This window comes from Pundamilia nyererei, unplaced genomic scaffold, assembly GCF_000239375.1.
Source record: "Pundamilia nyererei isolate P.nyererei 1_Seehausen unplaced genomic scaffold, PunNye1.0 scaffold00343, whole genome shotgun sequence".
Classification (NCBI taxonomy): domain Eukaryota; kingdom Metazoa; phylum Chordata; class Actinopteri; order Cichliformes; family Cichlidae; genus Pundamilia; species Pundamilia nyererei.
Genome location: NW_005187744.1, coordinates 379,311 through 399,930, shown reverse-complemented (window position 1 = coordinate 399,930; position 20,620 = coordinate 379,311). Strand labels below are relative to the sequence as shown.

The following is a 20,620-nucleotide window of genomic DNA, read 5'->3' as shown; positions in this document are numbered from 1 at the left end:
GAGTATATTACCAATAACAGCAAATAAGTGACTTGTTGGGAAAAGAAGTACATTAATTGGAAGGTGGTCCGACTGTGATTATGGACATCCCAAACACTGATAATAAAATTTAGTGTTACTGTCGTTACTGAGTGGCTGCTAAACCTGTTTTTCCAGTGAGTCCCACCCATTGCCTGCAGGCAGTTGTGTGAGCAATGTTAAAATGTGTGTGAGAAAGAGAGAGTTTCTTCTCAGTTGAGGACGCAGACTGAGAGCAGATGGGAGGGGCATGGAAAGACTTAAAGACACCTGTGGAGAAGAGGAGTGAGCGATACCTCGGCAGCTGTTTTAATTTAAATTTCAAAAGATGCATCACCTGGTGTACTGGATGTATTATCTGTACTTTAAGCAGTTTGCCTTTAAGGCCTTTGATTATTACAGCCATTACTTTACTAGTTTCTGCTTAATACTACAGATGTTGTTAAACTAGGAATGTAACTAAAAGCAGTTGTTTTTATATCCTAGGCACATCTGTCAAGGGAAAACCATACTTAAACAAATACAAATCTAAGCACTGATCGCATTAGTATATAATCTAGTCCTTTTACTGAATCATGTATGTTGAGCATATTGTATATACAATACTTTTTTTTTCAAATAATTAGTGTGTACATTTGAGCTATCCTGGCAAATACAAGCATTTCCTTCTTCTGCTTTATAATTGTGAGGATGCAATCGACTTCATTCCTTAACTAGAACTGCCACCATGAGTAATCCATCAACTTGACACTAACTAACAAGTTGTAAGTTTCAAGTTTCCAATTTGGGATGATCTCTAACTCGCTCTCATAATCAGTCACTTTAAAAATAACCCCACTTTACTAAAGCACACACATAACCTGACTTTTCAGAAACATCGTTATTTTAAAAAAGAAAGAACTGCATCACTTTCCAAATGCTGATCGCCTTCTGTTCAAATGCTATCTTCTGATCCGCTTTCTCAAACTGTGCTTTTAAAACTGTCTCTGTTTGCCAAATGCTCCTCTCAGACTCTGATTTCCATAACATACCCATGCTTTCCAAAAACGAGCTGTCTTTATTGAAGCAAAAATAAAAATGTCATAATGTTTCAAAACGTCCTGCATTTGCGAGGTGTTCAAACCTGTGGACCTTAGGGTCACACACACACACACACACACACACACACACACACACACACACACACACACACACACACACACACACACACACACACACACTGTCTCCAGCTGAGTAGACAGGGGAGTGGCAGAAAGAGAGATAGAGAAAGAAAAAAGTTTCTGGCTGACAGACAGAGAGGTGTGGTCACAAGGCTCCAAAAACGGTCCCGTCCTGCTCTCGGTTTGCAGTCTGCACCGGAGGGACCAGGGCGGACAGAGTGGAGAGAGAGAGAGAGAGAGAGAGAGGGCGGCAACCTGTCAGGTTGTTTCCGTCCACTTAGTTTCGTCCAGTAACTTCTGTGGAGCCGCCGAGGCTGCAGTTCTCTGGTCACCATGTCAGCGTACGGGTCTCAGCAGGCCCTGAACATGCTCCGCGGGGCCAACTCCAGGGGAGAGTTGACTGGAGAATCCACCTACCAGTACGCACGGAGCGACGGCTTCCACGGAGGGGGTAACGGATACGACCAGTACGGACACGACGGACACAAAACCTTCACCTATTCAAAGTCCGTGAAGGGAGGTGGGATGGCGAGCGGAATGGCGAGCAGCATGAGAGCCGGAACCACGAGAGGAATGACGTGGCGTGGGGCCAGCATGGGAGGGGGGGCGATGAGCGGCGCCGGCGGGGGGGCGATCAGCGGAATGGGGTATGAATTTAAACTCTATCTTCCACAAGTTTTGCGTTTCTTTTTGCACCTGTGGCCAATGTGTGAACTGCAGCGCACGATAGATTATTAACTATTAACCGTGACAGCCTGTGTTGTTTTTTTGGGCCCTGCAAACACTAAAAACACCCGATACTCACTGGCCTTTAAAAAAGCGAACAAAGCAATTCAATGCACATCAGCCCGTAAGAGTATAATTACAGGGAAATGTTCTTGTTCTGCAAAGTAACAGCATTTCCACTTGTTTTGTAACACTGAAGCAAAGCTGGTGGTAATTGTGTATAAAACAAAATAAAGTGATGTTTAATTCAGATTACTGATCATGCGCACTGATAATGCGCAGTGATACACGTCGTGATGCTGACATACAGCTGTTGTCTTTGGCACGTCTTTTCAATTGTTCCTCAGCTTCTGCTCTGCACAGGAGCAAACCTCCCCGGGGAGAAACGAGATTTACAGTCCGCGTTAAATTGCCGCCTCCCTCTGCTGCTTCACAGACCCACGGACACGCGTGTCGCTTTAACACATGCGACTCTATCAGCAGCACAAGGGTTGTGTTTCTGACCCCGCACTTTGAGGAACGGGCAGTTGCTCTGACTCAGTTGTGAGTCAGAGCAACTTCGTTTATGGCTTTGATAGTTTTATATCAGGGAGTGATGTTTGAGATAAGGTACTCATGTAAGCCCTGTGATTAAGGGAAAAGTGCCTGGGGCAGCTTATGGCAAATATAAGTACGTTTATTACATTGTTTATTATAGCTGGTAGCACTTTTTTCTGGATGGTAAGTAAAACAAGAAATACAAGTGTAGAGATGACAGAGATATTACAGGTGTTATTTGGAAACAGTGCCCTCATTCATAGCTAGTTAAATAAGACAATGTCAGCTTAGATTTTTAGGGCAATAGTTATGATATATGTGATAACACAAGTATATCAAAACTGGTCAATAAAATTGATAATAGAGATACATACAGTGGGTCTTTATGCATATTTTAGAATGAGGTCAACATTGTAGTTTGTATGTGTGTCTGTGAAAACCAGAGCAGGTTTCAGGAAAAGTGTATTTTGTAGATATTTGGATGCTTATCTGAGTTTCAGCTCAGACTGTACAAAACATTTTGCTCATATACAGCCAGCATAAATAGTTTAGTACCTCAGAATTGAAAACACGTACTATAAGCAGCAGTAATAACTGGTTATCTGGGGTGATAGCTTTTTTCTGTCTCTATATCTCCTTGTTTCTAGGAAACAGAGAGATCTCTATCATAACAACACTTATTTTTCTAAATTTTTAGATTTGTGGCTGCTGCCACAGCTCGTGTGTTTGAGCCCATATACCAAAGGCCCCACTAAAGATCTGTGTTCAAGTCTGCTCCAGACTTTTCCCCTCACTTTCCTGCGTGCCTGCAGTGCTTTCCTATCAAATTAAGCCTAAAACAATATTAAAAGAAAATTGTAATGTTTATAATAGCAGTGAAAAGAGTTTCTTTGGCACATTGTGTATGAATGTTGACTATACACACCAGCTGTTGAGCCCGTACTGATGTAATCCGTTGCAGTGTATTTTTTTAGCTAATGTATTTGAAAAATCTAGCCATAACCATGACCATATCTTTTCAGTTTGTGGATTATGATGATATACATATACAAGGTTCCACACCTGCATGATGATACAATCAAAATTCCCAGATTGCTTGTAAATGAAATGCATGTCTGCAAACTTGCAACAGAAATGAAGTTAAAGGTTAACAGATGGAAAGAGAGGCGGGAGTCTTTGCCCCAACTTAGACTGGGGTTAGGACTTATCCATGAAAAACTTTAACATTTATTTAAATAACTAATGTACAGTTTTATCTTTTCCTAAAAACAGCTACATTCAAATGAAACAATCTGAGAAGGGAAATTCAGTCTTTGATGATATTTTGACAAAAAGGGCAAAAGGAGACACTGCTTTGTTTTAGGGGAACACACGGTGAAAAAAACTGGGAACCACTGCGGTAACTGGGAATATTTTGGTAATAGTTAAAGCTGAAGATCTTAATGTTAATGAGTTTACTTCGCTGCCCTCCACAGTGGCTCTACACTTACTTCTATCAACCAGAAGGCCGCTATCCTGCAGAGCCAGTGCAACGAGTACCTGCAGAAAGCCGAGTACTACATTCAAGCTGTGAGTTGTGTTTTCTTTTCTTTTTTGTGTTACTTCTTGCGCTTTTACTGCTAGAAGTGCAGATAAAAGTCAGTTAGCCCAGTCAGGAGGGTTTTTATTTCACATGAAGAGTGTAGTGTTGTAGCCTGTCCTCTGAGGCAAAAAGAAACAGAAAGAATGACAGAAATGTAATTGGAGTAGCTGGATGTGTAGGCTTTTGGTGTACGGTCAGAATCTGTGAGAGACACCAGATAGATAATGTTTCATTTTTGTTTAACTCCCTGTTGGATGTGATTTTTAGAACTGGCCCCTTGAGCAGTATTGCAACTGTCAGTCCACTTTAAATTTACACCCTTCCTTAGTTTAGCTGTTAAGCAACCTATCATGAATTATTTATGTTACTGTGAAGTTCATCGCAAGTGCAAAACTCACCTTAAAATTTGTGGGCGTGTGATTTATTGTCTTGTTGACTACTTATATCGGCAGACTATCACAACCGCTTTGTCCTTGTCATAAATCATCTTCTTCCGTGGGTTGTAAAAGTTGTTTTTCTGAAGTTTTGACATTTTTTGGCACTTCTAAATGGAAATAATTCAATCTAAAGCTCAACAAGGACAAAAGACATCTATACTCCAAATGTGCCCATTCAGTTTTCTGGATTTGTACACCTCCTTGTGTCTGTGTATTGCAGGGTGGAAACCCGAGTGAGGCCGAGTACTTCATGGGGATGGCCAAAGAGGCCATTCAAAATCTGAAGAGCTGCGGGGCCGACCTGAGGCAGATGGGACAGCCTAATGAGAACGTAATGAGAAGGTAAGGAAGGCCAGATTTCTCTCTCTGTCTTAATCATCTGAGTTTTCTTTTACTAGAACAGTGCCCATCCGAGGTCAGTGTCACCCATGATTTTGACGCTGAAATGTAACTGTCTCTTGAATGCGTCACATGCAGGTAATTAAGTAATTCAGTTGCTGTTCAAAAGGATAGTGAATGTATCTCAAGCTTTAAACTTAGTCCAAATTTCCTCAGGCAGTCAGTAATTAATCTCCCATTTTTAAAGCAGATGGGATGAATGTTTGTTGACCGGACAGATGGATGGACAAACAGAGATTTCATGAATTTTTATAAAAATATATTCTTTGTATAGCATATGCTGTTCATTCCAAGTCTCATCTTTTTCTGTTTTCTAATCCATAGTGTGGAGATGTACAATAGCCAGCTGAAGGGGGTCCACATGGCCATCTCAGGCACCACGCAGAGAAGGAAGAGCACCAAGGGGGGCTCCGTTGGCTGGGAGGAACCTGGAAGGAGCTATCATGATGCTATTGGCTGGATTGCACAGCAAAAGGCGTGTATAGACACACCCAACTTAATACCTAACGTGCACCTGCAGGTGCTTTTGAAGATCAGTCTTCTGACATTCATGAGCCCTTTAAGGAATCCTGTGTTAAGGTGTCTTGGTAAAGCTTGAGGGGCATTACTACAGTGTGCATTAAACTGTGCGTTACCTGCAGTAGATGGTGGTCAAGCACCCGAACTTGGGGGGGTCGAGAAGAATATACTTAAAAGCTAAGAAATCTACTAAAAATCAATATTCGGTGAAATTTAGGCAACATTTACATTTCAAAAGATTTGTTGGAGGCTTGTTTTTTTTTTTTTTTTTTTTTTTTTATTTTTTTTAGGGTTTTTTGCGCATTTATTTCAGTCTTAAATACCCTAAAATTGTTGCATTTTGATCACCTGATTTCGGTTAACACCAGCCTTCATTTTTTCAGATTAAGAGAAGTTGATGTAATTTGTCACATTAGTAAGTCAGAGACGTTTGTTACACACAACAGATAATCAGCTCATTTCATATCATAGCACATTTAAACACAACAGAAGTTAAAATGCTCCACAGTATATTTAATATATTATAGTTCTTTAAACACACTAAAAATGTGAACAACTACATTAAAATAATTAAAATTGTTAAACAGTTCAAGAAAAAGTATTTTTTATGTTTAACTGGAGAAACAGACACTTTACACAAAATAAATCTTTGTGAAATAAACCTAAAGTGAAAGAAAGACCTACTTCTTCAACAACAAAAGTGACATTAATACCCACTAACTAGATGGTTAAGTGCCGTGTCACTTTATGACAGTGTAATAAAAGGTGTCGGTAAACCAAATGACAGATCTCGCTGAACCATGATCGCTATGATAACACAACATTCACAGCATTTAACACAGAGCATAGAGAAGAATGCTCTGCTATGTTGGTGTAGACACAGTATTAAGGGATCATGTGCTCATTGTGGTTAAGTACAAATAGAAGCTAAAAGGAGCTATTGTTTTACACTCAGTGCTAAATCATTTCTTTCTGAGTGGATTGCTGATCTTTGACCCCAAGTGGTGCATGAATTTACCAGCAAATTGCTGGTTTAACTTGTATCTCTGCCGCCACCTGCTGGTGACATGAAGTGCCTGTGTCTGAAGTCTTCTCTAAAACTCGATCTACTCCGTGCAGCGTCTGATTGAAACAGCTTCATGGGGAGACGATCCTGCAGCCATCGAGCAGCAGCTCATGAGCCACCAGAGGTTTCACAGCTCCATCCAGAGGAGCGTCGAGTTCGATCGAGCCAGAGATGACCTGGTGGGTTCAGTCAGCAGGTTCAGTATCAATGCTGTGATGATGAGACGATGCTGAGATTCACTGTTGCTTCAAACAGAAGCTCCGTTGATCTATTGTTTGGGATATTTAAAGTCACAAAACTAAACCAGTGTTAAAGAAGATCACAGGGTAAAGAGATAAATAACCTAAACAAATAAAAATGATCCGCTATTGGTCAGATAGCGATTTGTTATTATTAGTATCTGTTTTGATTATTAGCATTTGCAAATATTGACACATCACTTTATTTTGAAACACATAATTTGACTCATTCTCTTCCCCCAGATGAAGACAGGAGACAAAGCCAATCTTAAGGCTCTGGATCAGGAATGGGACAATCTCCAGGTGAAGAAACTAAATATTATCTCTGTGTCGTGTATTTCCCTGTTAATCGCTAGAGATTTGTATTAAATTGATTCACTTTAACCCTGCTAGAAAAAGTCCCATGATCGGACCCAGCAGCTGCGAGAGTTCCAGCAGATCATTCAGGAAATATCCAAAGAGATCATGTGGGTGAATGAGAAGGAGGAAGAGGAACTGATGTTTGACTGGGGAGACAAGAACATTGACCAGTATATCCCCAGAAAGCAGGAGAGCTACTCGGTTAGTCAAACATCGGATCACAAGGGAACAAATATAGAGCTGGATTCAGTAGATGCTGCAAAAAATCCACTTTTTAATTTCCAATTTTACGAGCTTCATTTTAGGCAATAAACATTCTTGGCAATTCCTTGAGCCTAAATGGCGCTGATGTCTTTTATGTAGTAATCTGCATCTCATAAGGGAGCAATCATCTGTGGTAGATTGGATTTTGGCAGCTGCGATTAGTCATCCACTTACAGCGAAGCCACAGAACTTCCCTCTTGCTGCATCCTGATGTTTTTCCTGTGTCCCTGTGATTATCCACCTCTTCTTATATAACAGAAACTGATGAGTGCCCTGGAAGTAAAAGAAAAGGATCTGAATAGGCTGAAGGCCAAAGTGGACAACCTCCTGAAGAATGACCACCCTGCATCGGACAAGATCGAGGTCTGGAGCGATCAGAAGTAGAAATCTCAGTCCAAAAACAACTAGTTATAAACCTGCAAGTAAAAGCTTGGCTTTTTTTCCAGTGTTTGTGTGCTTGTGCATTCTCTTCAGGCTTATAGTGACACCCTGCAGACTCAGTGGAGCTGGCTCCTTCAAATAACAAAATGCATCGACACTCACCTGAAGGAGAATTTAGCGTACAGCCAGGTAACTTAAAGCTACTCTAATAAACATGAACCTGCAGGAGTCAGTCACACTGACGGACACTGTGAATAAGAGTGCATGTAAAAGATGCACCATGACACCTCTGATTTCTTGTTGCTACATTAGCATTTTGATTCGCTTTCAGCTTTTCAGTTGTTATGTACACATAAAAATTGCTTGTTTACTTATCATAATGAGACTGGGAAACTACAATTAACTTCATGCTAGATTTCACTCAGTATTTCACAAATTGTGCGTGTTTTCTCCTGAAACTCACATCACATATGCTTACACACGTGTGCATTTAGTTTTTCAAGGAGGCCAACGAGACGTACAGTGCTCTGCAGAAGGAACACGAGACGGTTCGTAAGAATTTCATCTGCGACAAGAACACTTCTCTGGAGACCCTGCAGGAGCTCCTCAGAAACCTGGAGGTACGACAGCGTCATTACAGCAGTAACTCATCAGCTGGGCATCAGGAGCTTGATCGCGTGTGTTTAGACGTTTAGCATAGCGAGATAAAACTGATTAGACTGAACATACAGTAGATCTTTGATGTAGGATGAGCTTTTGAAAATTTCATGTCTCAGGCACTACAGTAAACAACAACACAAAGCCTGAAATATATAAAGTCAGTGGATTATTTAGCCAGATAATTCAGTTCAGTTCATTTTTATTTCAAACATTTCAAACATTCACAATCGTTACAAAATATCATTCCATTATTTGTTTGAAAAGGAGTAGGCTGAAGTGTTTACTTATTTGTCCCTACCCCCTCAAGTTTTACCTCTCATTCATTTAATTTTTTTTGTCTTAAATTAAACAAACAACATATGAAACATATGAAGTAAAGCAAAACAAAACAAAACATACATAAATCAAAAACAAGAAATTAGCAAGCCCCACCACAGTATAGTTTCTTTCATATGAAAAATACAGAATGTGTATATTTGCAGATACACGAGTTATGGAAAAACAAACAAACCAAAACAAAACCCCCAAAAAAGAACCACAACACCATTACCAGCATCTCCATAATTCATCAGGAGAGGTTGCTCGGAATAAACTGAATGTAAAAAAAGTTTTCTTTGAATTTAACGTTTTACTTATTGTACTTATGTTATAAAATCACATAGAACATTTACACATAATTAAAAAATGGGCAGGATTTTGGACAAATTAGTTTTGAGTGTACCACCTAATAGTGAAGCAACTCCAATACCATTGGATAATACCTTCGAATGACCAAAATGTTTCTTTTACTCATTCTGGACCAGAACCCCAGTTTTTACAGTCCAGGAGAAACACGCATCTTAGCCCTCAAACTTTTGCCAAACAATAGAAAGTACTATTTTGGTTGTTGGCATCTTGTTACAGACATGCTCAAATTCAGCCCATTCTTTTAAAAGAAACATTATTTGTACTGTAAAGGCAGACTGCATGCCTAGTAGTTATGGCATTAGTTACAAAAATGGAAACAGAACTCTAAAAAAAAACCAAACCAGTTCTGGATTGCAGGTCATATGTTTCATACAGGACAGGCCATTCTGTGTGACTTCATTATTTACAGAGAGACAAAAATGTTGGCGAATTAGAAAAGTAAAGCAGTTGTTAATGGCTAAACAGTGGCAGGTTGACTGAAACCTTTTTTGTCTTCAGAGGGAAAAGGAGAAGATTGTGGAAAATAGGAGGCAGGTTAAACACCTGGTCAGCAAGTCCAAGGAGATCGTGAGACTGAAACCCAGAAACCCTGAAGAGAAGAACACCAGCGGCGTCATTGTCAAGGCTCTGTGCGACTTCAAGCAGGACCAGGTCAGTTTTCAGATGTCAAAGTTAAACACATATTGGTATTTTTATTTTTTACTTTACGTTGCACCGACATTCTCTCTTTCTTTTATTCTAACTTGTGTTTCATGTGTTTTATGTGTTTTATGTGACCTTTGGGCTCACAGAAGGTGATCCTTAAGGGCAATGAGGCTATCCTAAAGGACAACAACCAGCGCAGTAAGTGGCTGGTGACTGGCCCGGGGGGTCTGGATATGTTGGTGCCCTCTGTGTGCCTGATTGTACCGCCACCTAATCCAATCAGCATCAGTCTCGCCAACAAGTAAGAAACAAAAAATGCTTTGATTTGGACATTTACTGTTAAAGGTGATTGTATAACTCTTGCTCTGGATGGAAAGATAATCCTGAAACCTTTAAATTTCACCTGTGTGTCGTGCAAAGAAACGAGCAGTACTACGAAGCAATCCTGTCAATCTGGAGCCAGCTTTATATCAACGTCAAGAGTCTCATCTCCTGGCAGTACTGCGTCATGGATATCCAACGCATCAACTCCCTCACCATCTCCATGGTAAGGACCGACAAGGTGTTGAAAGTCGGCCTCTGCTGTCTGTAAAAAATATTTAGTCATACGTCAAAGTCAAACTTTTGCTCTCTTGCAAGGTATCAAAGGAGAAAACAAATGGTCATAATAAAAGTTGTGACATGGTGTTAATTAACGTTTAATTATTTGGTTTTAAAGGTGGGTTTTTGCTTTTACAGTTTGTTCTAAGCCAACAGCTGTAGTCTTCCATTTAATATGGGCTTAAAAAGTGTGTAAACGTCTCTCATCCTGAGCCACCTCCAGATGCTGGGAAACAGCTCCCATAGTTGCACACTTTGGAGTGCTGCATAACTCTGTGGCATTCAAACAGACATTTAAGCATCTCTCGAAACCCGCTGCTCCAAACCAAAGTCCCTTTTGCAACTTTTCACGGCTCCAGTTTGTACTTTGTGTTAAAAAAACACACACAATCATTTTACTGCACTGTTATTCTTATAACACTTGATGATTTATTGGTGGAAAATTAATTTATAAAAATAGCCTTAGAACTTAGAAACTATGTGTGGTGAGTATCGTCAACATAAAGAAGGTACCAAAGATTTAAAATAGCATGTCACATTTGACCTCTGACCTCTCCTTCTCGGTGAAAAGATCTGTTTGGGTCCAAATTAAACTTAATGTTTCTGTGTCTGTTCAGTTGGCCAAGATGCGCCCAGAGGAGTACCGGAAAATGATCAAGAGCATGGAGACTCACTATGATGAGTTTATAGTGAACAGTGTAAATTCCCAGATGTTTGCTGATGAGGACAAGAGGAGCATAGAGAACCAGGTCAATGATGCCCAGACCCACTATGAACAGCTAGTGGTGCAGATACCTACTTACAGTAAGTGTTTGTAGTAATGATCACCTCGCAAGTACACGTTCTGTTTATTCTGTACATTTCTATTCAGTCTCATATATCAGATGGACCTCTTGCGCTCATTTTCAGCTCCATATGTTTATTCTTGCACTTCTTGGCTTTTGTTTTTTTAGCCGGATGTCTCTTAGACTTGTATATAAACATTGCTCAAATTCAATATTTTTAGTACGTATTTCAGTATATTACAGTAAAGTACAGTATACAGTATGCATTTGAGTCTGTGTGCTGGATAATGGAATAATTGAATTAAATAAGTGAATCTAGTGAACTTTTGAAAAGACTTTTATCTGTTTTTTAAAAATCGTTTTGTCCACAGTTGTCCAGCAGGAACAATTACAGCAAACATCTGGGCAACAACACCAGCTGATTATATTACAGCAGCAGCAAGTACAAGCTGCTGCTGCAGAAGACGCAAGGAGGCTTGAAGAAGAGGCCAGGATGCGCCAAGAAGAGGCCTGGAGGCTTGAAGAAGAGGCCAGGATGCGCCAAGAGGAGGCCAGGAGGCTTGAAGAAGAAAGACGGAGAGCAGAGCTCAGAAGACAGGCCGAGAAGAAAGCAGAGGCAAAGAAAGAGGTGGTGAAGAAGGAAGTGATAAAAGTGACCAAGACGGACGCAGGAAAGAGGAAGGTATCCACATCATCATCATCATCATCATCATCATCTCACAGCTTATTAGAGCTGCACTCGCTCAGATTGAGGCTGGAGGCCGCTGAAGACATGCTGAGTCAGCACATCCATGTCTGCTTCGGAGACAACTGCGTGCAGGACTGTAGCCTCAAGATCTCTCAGTTAGAGGTGAAAGCATAAAATATAAGAATAACAGAAATGCATGTAGAATGAAAACAAAAACGACCCTGTATTTATCGCGACACATATATGTGCATCTTTCAGACTGTGCAGCGTGATGTGGACTCGATGCGTGCTGAGTACTTACTTTTGAAGGAGCGCATTCTAAACGAGCTGGAAAGCGTGAATGATTTAGACAAAGCTCAGTTCCTCCGCAGCGAGATTGGAGTGATTAACCAAAGACTGGGCAGCCTGGAGAGCAGCTCATCAGCTTATGTTCAGCGGTACGTAACACAAGGCAAAACCTCAAAACGATGGCGTAAAGCTTAGTGTGTTCTTCTGATTAATTTAAAAGCACAGTTAATAACTGTGCACTGTAAGATCAATTATTATCTGCAAAAAAAGATACTTTTACATACAGATAATCTACATTATGACAAACACACATATGCCTTGCATATTTGCATATTTGATTATTCCATATGCTTGTTTTAGGCTACGAGCTCTAAGGGACATGCTGGAGAGTGTGGCACGAGCCGAGGACATTGTGAAAGTTTATGAAGCAAGAATGACAGAAAAGGAGACCACTTCTCTGTCTCCTGAGGAAGTGGAGGAATATATGTCGACTCTGAAGGTATTTTTGCAAGATAATGGTGTTTTCCTACTCTTTGATAATAGCAGACCAATCATTTGTGAATACTGCCCTATTTTTCTTATATCCTTTGTGCTGTGACATATGCTTTAATTCCACTTATCAGGCTGATTTTTATTATACTGTGGATGCAGTTGTATGATTGATGTTGTGTCGTGTGTCGATGTGCAGAACATCAAAGCAGAGCTGGATCAGAAGAAAGGTATTCTAAATGCTATGGAGGCAGAGTTGTCCAAGGCGAGCCACTGGAACGGCCAGGTGGGCGGATCCTCCCACAGGTGTGACCTGATGCTAACAAAATACACAGAAGATGTGAACATGCTGTCAGACCGCTGGAGACGAATCCAATTACAGCTCGATACGAGGTATGCTGCTCTGTCAGTTTTTAATAATAACTGGCTGTTAATGTCAAATTGAAGACTTTGCAGTCATGCAGTAAATAACTCATTCCATATTCAACCATATGTATATGAGGCTGCTTGTACACATGTGAATCTATTTTTAAAACATCTTATTCACGTACACATATGTCAGTTTGTGATTGGCAGAAAATGATCGAGCAAAGCACAAAACATTTGTTGCTTCAGTATTTTAAATGTAATAAAAAAAACAATATTAATCTGTAAACTTGGCATGAGAGCGTTTGAGTAAAAGTGACATAACTCACTTATGCTGGTCGTCTCTTCCACTTGCTCAGAATGCAGGACCTTCGATCATATCTGCCTCAGCTGCAACACTACAAGCAAACCAGCACTTCCATTCTTGAATGGATTGAAGCCACTCGCAGAAAACAGGTGGCTCTACAGGCCACCAAGATAGAAAATGTTCAAGCACTGGAAGACCTCATTAACAACCAGAAGGTAATATGCTGAACTTTTGCTATTATTAGAGCTACTTCCAATAATTTTCTGTGAAGACATCAGATACCTGACATCTGTACTTTGTGGGTTTCTCTAGGCTCTGAATGCAGAAATCAAGGTGAGGAGGGAGACAGTAGATAGTGTGCTGAAGGACAATGAAGCCTGTGTGAACGCTATCAAGGTAAGTAGGTCAATAATCGAGTGCATTTGGCCTCAGATTCATTAAAAGATCAACTTCCTCTATTTATTTATTCATTTTTATTTTTAACAGGACTATGAAACAGACCTTGCAGCTTACACCTCTGGTTTAGAAACTTTGCTCAACATCCCAGTGAAGAGGACAATGCTGAAGTCGCCGTCAGTGGATCTCAATCATGAAGTAATGCAACTGTAGTAAAAACATTAGACATGTAGTAAACCATTAGTACATGACATGTTTTTTCTTGTAGGTTAGAGTTGATTTTCCTGATGTTTTTTTAAAATTAAAATTAAATTTGTCTCTGTTCCAGGCTACCCAACTGCAGACTCGATATATGGAGTTGCTTACCCTTTCTGACGACTACTACAGATTTCTAGGAGATTTGCTCAGAAACATGGAGGAGCTCAAGGTACGGATCTCCAATGCTGAACATCCAAAAATATCTTGTTGGATGTAATCATGGTTTTCTTTCTTTTTTCTTCTTCTTTTTCTTTCTTTCTGTTTATGACATCTTGTCATCAAACTGCCCAGGGATTATGAATGAGAATTTGGGGTAAATCTGTCACCTAATCTTTGATATAACGTTAAAGTTAAAGGAACTCCTTTATACCTTCCAGCAAACCATTGTTGTTAATAACATCACCTGCAGTCAGTATTGTGTTGCTCCCATTTACATGCGTCTTTTGCTCATGAACTCGGTGTATTAATATCCATCAGCTAACAGAGTATTAAGACACGCATTGCATACAATGCGATGTTACTGACTGTCCAAGAACTGACAGACTACAGATGCTATATACATGAGTTTCAGTATAAAGAGAGTAAAGTTCACTTAGATATGACCAATGCCAAGGACATATGTTGTGACTAAGTTGCAGCTAGTCATAATAAGCAACCTACTATCCACTATGTTGGATATTAGTATCCTATGGAAAGCAAATTTTTTTTCTCACATAGGACTATAGACTGGTAGCCTACTCCCAGGCAGACCATTTGGTAAGGAAAAATGTGTATTCCCATTCAAGTACTAACCAGGCACAATGCTACTTAGCTTCTGAGATCAGATGGTATCAATCTAGAGAAAAATATATCTTTCACAGCTGGACATTGTGCTAAAGGTGCAGTTTAGTGTTAGTAAGTTATGGTTGCAAACTAAGATAATAACAGTGTAGCTATGGATGACTGTAGTAATCTGTTAGTGAACAAAGCAATTACAGGGAGGTTTTGTTGAGATAAACCACATACCTCATTTGTGACTAATTTCACTTTGTAAGTACAAGCAACCTCCATGGACAGATTATTAGTTATTTAAGAACCGTTTTGTAGTCTCAAGATGAGTCTTTTCATTGTCACTAACTCACAACCACACGTCTTATGATTGATAACCTGTTAGCCAAGTGTGTGGTTTCATATGGATAACCTTCTATAGTATGATCAAGATTTTTAAAAAAGCAGTTTTTTGTTCAATAAGACCTAAAATACAGAAAAGTTGGTGGAAAACGCAAGAGACATGAGATAACTATAGTTTTTTTTAATTCAATTAATTATAATGGCAAATGAAACTCTATAATAACACAGAAAAACCCAACGATCCGATGAGATGACAACATCTCGCCCCCTCCCCCACTCCCCATAAACAAGCATTTGGTGACAGTGGGAAGGAAAAACTCCCTTTTAACAGGAAGGCATAGGTATCTGTCAGAACTGGTTGGGGGTTTTGGATTTGCCTCAAACTGAATGGAAGGTTTCTTCATGGCAACACGATATGAATGTGGTGTTAATAGGGTTGTGCTAAGCAAATGTTATGCTGGATACTTGTTAACCACAACACAAGTGGGTAAAAAATAATAATGAAAGTTTAATTTATCATTTTTAAAAACACATTTGTATTCATCTTTTCTTTGTCTTTCCTTCAGATTCGTAACACAAGGATTGACCTGTTAGAAGAAGAACTTCGCCTTCTGAGAGACGATATGAGAGACCGCAACGCCAAGAACAAATCACTGGAAGATGCTCTTGCTCAGTACCAACGGGAGCTGAACCAGTCAAAAGAACAGTTGCTGTCAATGGAGGAGGTGAAACAAACTGCATCGTTGCAGTGCAGTGCCACCAAGGAGAACCTAGATAACACACAGAGCCAGCTGGCAGGCCTCAGAGATCAGGTGGAACGTCTCAACTACTTGCTGGATGAAGAAAAGAGGAAGAGGAAGCTAGCAGAAGAGCGCTACACTCAGCAGCAAGAAGAGTATGAAGCAGTGCTGAGAAAGAGGCAGAACGAGCTGGAGACAGTCAGTTGGTCCAAGGTGGAGGTGGAGAAGACTTTGTCAAATAAAGAGCTTGAGATTGAACAGCTCCGGCGACAGCTTGCTGACGAGACAGCAAGGTTCATGGAGCTGCAGAAGGAGATATCAAAGGTAAGGAGCCAATACAGTACGGAGATCAATAACTTAAAGCTCAGCTACGAATCTCAGATCCACGTCAGCCATGCAGACATGCAAAGGCTGGCAGCTGAGAGGGACGAGGATACAGTGGAGCTCCAGCTGCAGTATGACAGGATGGAGGCAGAGAGGAGGAATCTCGAGGAGGAGCTACGGAGACTCCGAATATCTATCAGCCAGGTTGAGGAACAAAGGAAGGCAGCAGATGAGGAAGCTCACACTCAGCGGGCTGTAATCATCGAGGAAGGCCGCAAGAGAAGAGAATTGGAAAGTCAGGTGGAACTGTTGATGAGGCAGAGAGACGAGCAAAGTAGCCAGTATAGAGCAGAGCTGGCTGAGGTTAGGAAGGACCTGCAGGAGACGAGTGACCGACTGGCTTATGTCACACACAGTCTAGAGGAGGAGACCCGCAGAAGACAAACTGCGGAAGAAGGTCAGGGTGTGCTTGAACAGACTCTGTCCCAGCTGCAAGTGAAGCTAACTAATTCATCAGTGGCTGTAACCCAGGGGCGGGAGTACAAGGAGGAGCTTCAGAAACTGCGATTGGAGCTGGAGAGAGAAAGCAGGGAGCGAAGCAGAGTTGAGCAAAATATGAGAAGCTTACAGGGACGCATCAAGGACCTCCAAGCTGTAAGAGATGGACTTGAGAGCCAGGTGGAGAATTTGCGGCAAGCTAACCAAGAAGAAGTAGCCAGAAGAAGGCAGATCGAGTCAGAGCTAGAGAAGACCAATATGACCCTGGCAGAACACAGCAGCACTATCGTTGCACTACGCCAAAGCCAAGAACAAGCCAGCAATTCCGAAAAGAGAGGTGAAGAAGAGCGTCTTCAGTTGCAGGAGGAGCTAGAGAAAAGCTTGAGACAGAACAAGACCTCTGCAGAGCACATCACACAGCTGAGCTCTGACCTGAAAGCCCTTCAGCAGCAGCTGCTTGAGGAGCAGCTCAAAGTCAAAGAGGCAAACCTCAGGAATGAAGGTCTTTATAAATCTATAGAGGAGAAAAGCAAGATACTGAATGCGAACTCAGTTGAGCTTCAAAGGCTGAAGGAGCTGACAGAAGCTCAGACCAAAGAGAGGCTGAGACTGGATGAGGAGCTAAGGACAACACGACATGAGAAAGATGAACTCTTGAGGGCCAAACAGGGAAGTGATGATGAGCTCTCCTCGCAGATTACTGCGCTGGAGCTGCAGCTACAGGCCAGTGAGCGCAGTAATTTAGACTACCGCAACCTGGTCTCCGAGCTCTCCTCTGAGAGGGAGAAACTCAAAGTGGAGACTGAGAAAATACAAACGCAGGCCACCGAGGTACATGGAAGTTTGGTGCTTAGTCCTGGACTGTTCTCGTCTTTCCAAATCAGAGTCTTCACCACTTGAAGCATTCAAGTAGCAACTGTAGCTCTAGCTAGTCTGAAGCAAACCCTTTCCTTGCATGCTGGAGTGCCTCTTGTAGATGCAACTCTGATTTGAACACATACTGTCTGTATGTGTTTGAATAAACTTGCATGTGTATAAACTCGCATGCAAACATAATCTGCGCCTCTCTACCTGACAGCCTTCCTATTCCACTGTCTCCCTGTACACACTGTGGAAAGATGGGGAGTTAAGGGTTAGAGTTAGTGCAGTTCGCTTGCTTTTTTGGGGTCACTTTATTTGCCCAGAATGATCAGCACCATCACTGCCGCTGGTTTCCTGGTCTACTAGATTCTGATCATTGTTTCTTATATTTTTAGTACATCTTAATGGGCTTAAAGACACCTTTTGCAATCTTGTAAAACAGCACTGGCATGACTTCAGAAATTTACAGTTTCCAAAAATGCTTATGACAACTCCTCTTGCAAACTAAAATCAGGTGATCACGATTGGCCCACATCTATTGGTTTTATGTATCTGTGCTGTTTTGCAAATCAGTCTTGCTTTCTGGTTGTTAAATAGAATTAGCCATTTTTTGTTATATCACTAGTATAGCAAACCAAATGACAATTTGGCAGAACAGGCACAGACTTGCTTTTTATATTTCAACTTTTAACACTATTGCCAGCTGTTTTTCTTTTACAAAAATGTAAAAAGGCTTGAGTTGTAACGACAACAAAACTTTTTTGAGAAAATGCTTTTATTGTTTCTAAATAAGCTGTGCACCCAAACATTCTTTCCGCAGAAAGAATTCTTGCACTGTGAAAGATTGAAAAGAGCAAGAATGTGCACTGTCCTCAATAACCACTGGTTGTATACAAAAAATGAAAAAGAAATAAATGAGGTTCCTCATCTATACTGTTAATATATGAGTATTTTTGAGTTGAGTAACTTCTCGTCTCTTTTCTCTCTCTTTATTTCCTGCAGATAAGAGCCACCATGCAATCCCTTCAGTCCCAGTATAATGAAATTGTAACCGAGAGAGACACTCTGTTGCTGAAATTGCAGTTGTCAGAAAAGGACAAAGACCACATCTTAAGACTAGAGGAGGAACTCAGCCGCATTAAACTGTCCTTAGAATCTGAGTATCGCAATAAGCAGCGTCTACAGGAGGAGAACGAAAGAGTGAAGAGGGATTTAAGTCACTGGAAGGACCAGTGTGATAGCAAACATGGCCTGATTAGGCAGTATGAGACAGACAAGGATATTTCGGAGAGGGAAAAGAAATCTTTGAAAAGTGAGATAGAAAGGCTGATGAGAGAGTTACGTGAGCTTGAAGAGTCATATAAAATTAAACTGTCAGCCACCCAGAAAGAATTACATGAGGTCACCATTGTCAGAAAGAACATAGAAACTGAACTGAAGACTGCCAGAGAACCCCCAACCTTGGATCCTTCCACTCTGATTTTTGATGGAGTCCGTAAGACAGTGACAGCAGACCAGTTGCTCAATTGTGGTGTTTTGGATAAACAAACATGTAACCAGCTGGTGAAGGGACATAGGACTGTCCCTGAAGTGTCTGTTGACAAAAAAGTCAATTTAAAAGGTACAGGCCCAATAGCCGGGGTGGTAGTTGAAGGTCTAAAAGGTCCAGGCTCCATTTCTGGACCTCAGTTTGCAAAACTGACTTTCACTGAAGCCAAGAATGAAAATCTCCTCCCAGCAGATGCCATCAATTTGCTTCTGGATGCTCAAGCCGCTACAGGACACATAATTGACCCCAGAACTAATCAAAAGTTGACAGTTGAAGAAGCATGTAATCATGGTGTGATTGATGATAAGGACAGAGAGAGGTTGCTAGCAGCAGAAGCTGCAGCTGTAGGGTATAATGGACCTGGGACAAATAAACCTCTTTCAGTATTTCAGGCCATGAAGATGGGACTAATTGACAGAAACACAACACTGCGTCTTTTACAAGCTCAGGAGTCTGTGGGGGGCATTCTAGATCCAGTACTCAGTGTGTTCCTTCCCAAAGACACAGCCATTGAGCGTGGCCTAATTGATGACAACTTATGCCGTGCTTTGAGTCAAAGACCTGAGCTCTACCTGGACCCAGAAAACGAGGACGGTGTAAGTTATATGTCAATGAAGAGAAGATGTAAGGTAGAACCACACACGGGCCTTCTTCTTCTTCCTGTCACTGAGAAGATAGATCCCTCCAAACTTATTTTTGATGGTGTTCGAAAACCTGTCACAGCCAAGCAGCTGCTGGATTGCAGTGTCCTGGACAAGCCAACATTTAAAGATCTAGAAAAGGGGAAGAAAACCATCCCAGAAGTGTCTGTTGATAAAAATGTCAATCTGAAGGGGACTGGGCCAATTGCTGGGGTGGTAGCTGGGAAGCAAGGCAAAATGTCCTTGTCAGAAGCCAAGAGACAAATGTTGCTACCTGAGGATACTGCAGATTTGCTACTAGAAGCGCAGGCTGCAACTGGTCATATAATTGACCCTCAAACAAATCAGAAGTTGACTGTAGAAGAGGCATGCACCAGAGGAGTAGTGGATATAAGAGATAGAGACAAATTATTGGCAGCTGAGGCCGCTGCTGTTGGCTACAAGGATCCTAAAGTTGCCAATCCTCTCTCAGTGTTTGAGGCCATGAAGAAAGGATTGATTGACAATAAGACTGCACTGCGTCTACTGCAGGCCCAAGAATCAGTGGGAGGAATTCTAGATCCCAATCTCAGTGTGTTCCTGCCTAAAGACACAGCTATTAAGCGCAACCTTTTAGATGAAAACCTTCGCCATGCTCTGAAACAAGATCCTGAATGTTACATTGACCCGGAAACTGAGCATGATGCCAGCTATGAGACTTTGAAAAAAAGATGCAAGATAGAGCCTCATACTGGTCTGCTACTTTTGCCAGTCTCAGAGAAACTAGATCCTACTAAACTGGTCTTTGATGGTGTACGTAAACCAGTAACAGCAAAGGACTTGCTTGATTGTGGGGTGCTGGACAAACCAACATTTAACCAACTACTGAAGGGGGAGAAGACTGTCCCAGAGGTGTCTGCAGACAAGAAGATCTCTCTAAAGGGGACAGGAGTGATTGCTGGTGTGGTGGCTGGACCTTTAGGGAAACTGTCTTTATCAGAGGCCAAGAAACAGATGCTCATGGCGTTAGACAGTGTAGATTTACTACTGGAGGCCCAGGC

At 41.2% G+C, this 20,620-nt stretch overlaps 1 protein-coding gene across 1 annotated transcript in view; it reads left to right on the top strand.

Moving 5' to 3' along the window:
• The first annotated feature begins 1,309 nt into the window (after positions 1-1,309).
• dspb (desmoplakin b) overlaps positions 1,310-20,620 on the top strand; it is a 38,511-nt gene continuing 19,200 nt past the window's right edge. Inside the window, exons 1-24 of the mRNA XM_005752074.2 lie at positions 1,310-1,825; positions 3,917-4,010; positions 4,681-4,802; positions 5,184-5,334; positions 6,498-6,623; positions 6,927-6,986; positions 7,077-7,244; positions 7,566-7,670; positions 7,782-7,877; positions 8,183-8,308; positions 9,534-9,686; positions 9,827-9,981; positions 10,101-10,227; positions 10,898-11,084; positions 11,437-11,915; positions 12,012-12,190; positions 12,402-12,540; positions 12,730-12,923; positions 13,256-13,418; positions 13,516-13,599; positions 13,690-13,797; positions 13,928-14,026; positions 15,534-17,360; positions 18,393-20,618. Of these exons, the coding sequence (XP_005752131.1) occupies positions 1,512-1,825; positions 3,917-4,010; positions 4,681-4,802; positions 5,184-5,334; positions 6,498-6,623; positions 6,927-6,986; positions 7,077-7,244; positions 7,566-7,670; positions 7,782-7,877; positions 8,183-8,308; positions 9,534-9,686; positions 9,827-9,981; positions 10,101-10,227; positions 10,898-11,084; positions 11,437-11,915; positions 12,012-12,190; positions 12,402-12,540; positions 12,730-12,923; positions 13,256-13,418; positions 13,516-13,599; positions 13,690-13,797; positions 13,928-14,026; positions 15,534-17,360; positions 18,393-20,618 (7,482 nt within the window). The 5' untranslated portion in view covers positions 1,310-1,511. The remainder of the gene's footprint in view (positions 1,826-3,916; positions 4,011-4,680; positions 4,803-5,183; positions 5,335-6,497; positions 6,624-6,926; positions 6,987-7,076; positions 7,245-7,565; positions 7,671-7,781; positions 7,878-8,182; positions 8,309-9,533; positions 9,687-9,826; positions 9,982-10,100; positions 10,228-10,897; positions 11,085-11,436; positions 11,916-12,011; positions 12,191-12,401; positions 12,541-12,729; positions 12,924-13,255; positions 13,419-13,515; positions 13,600-13,689; positions 13,798-13,927; positions 14,027-15,533; positions 17,361-18,392; positions 20,619-20,620) is intronic.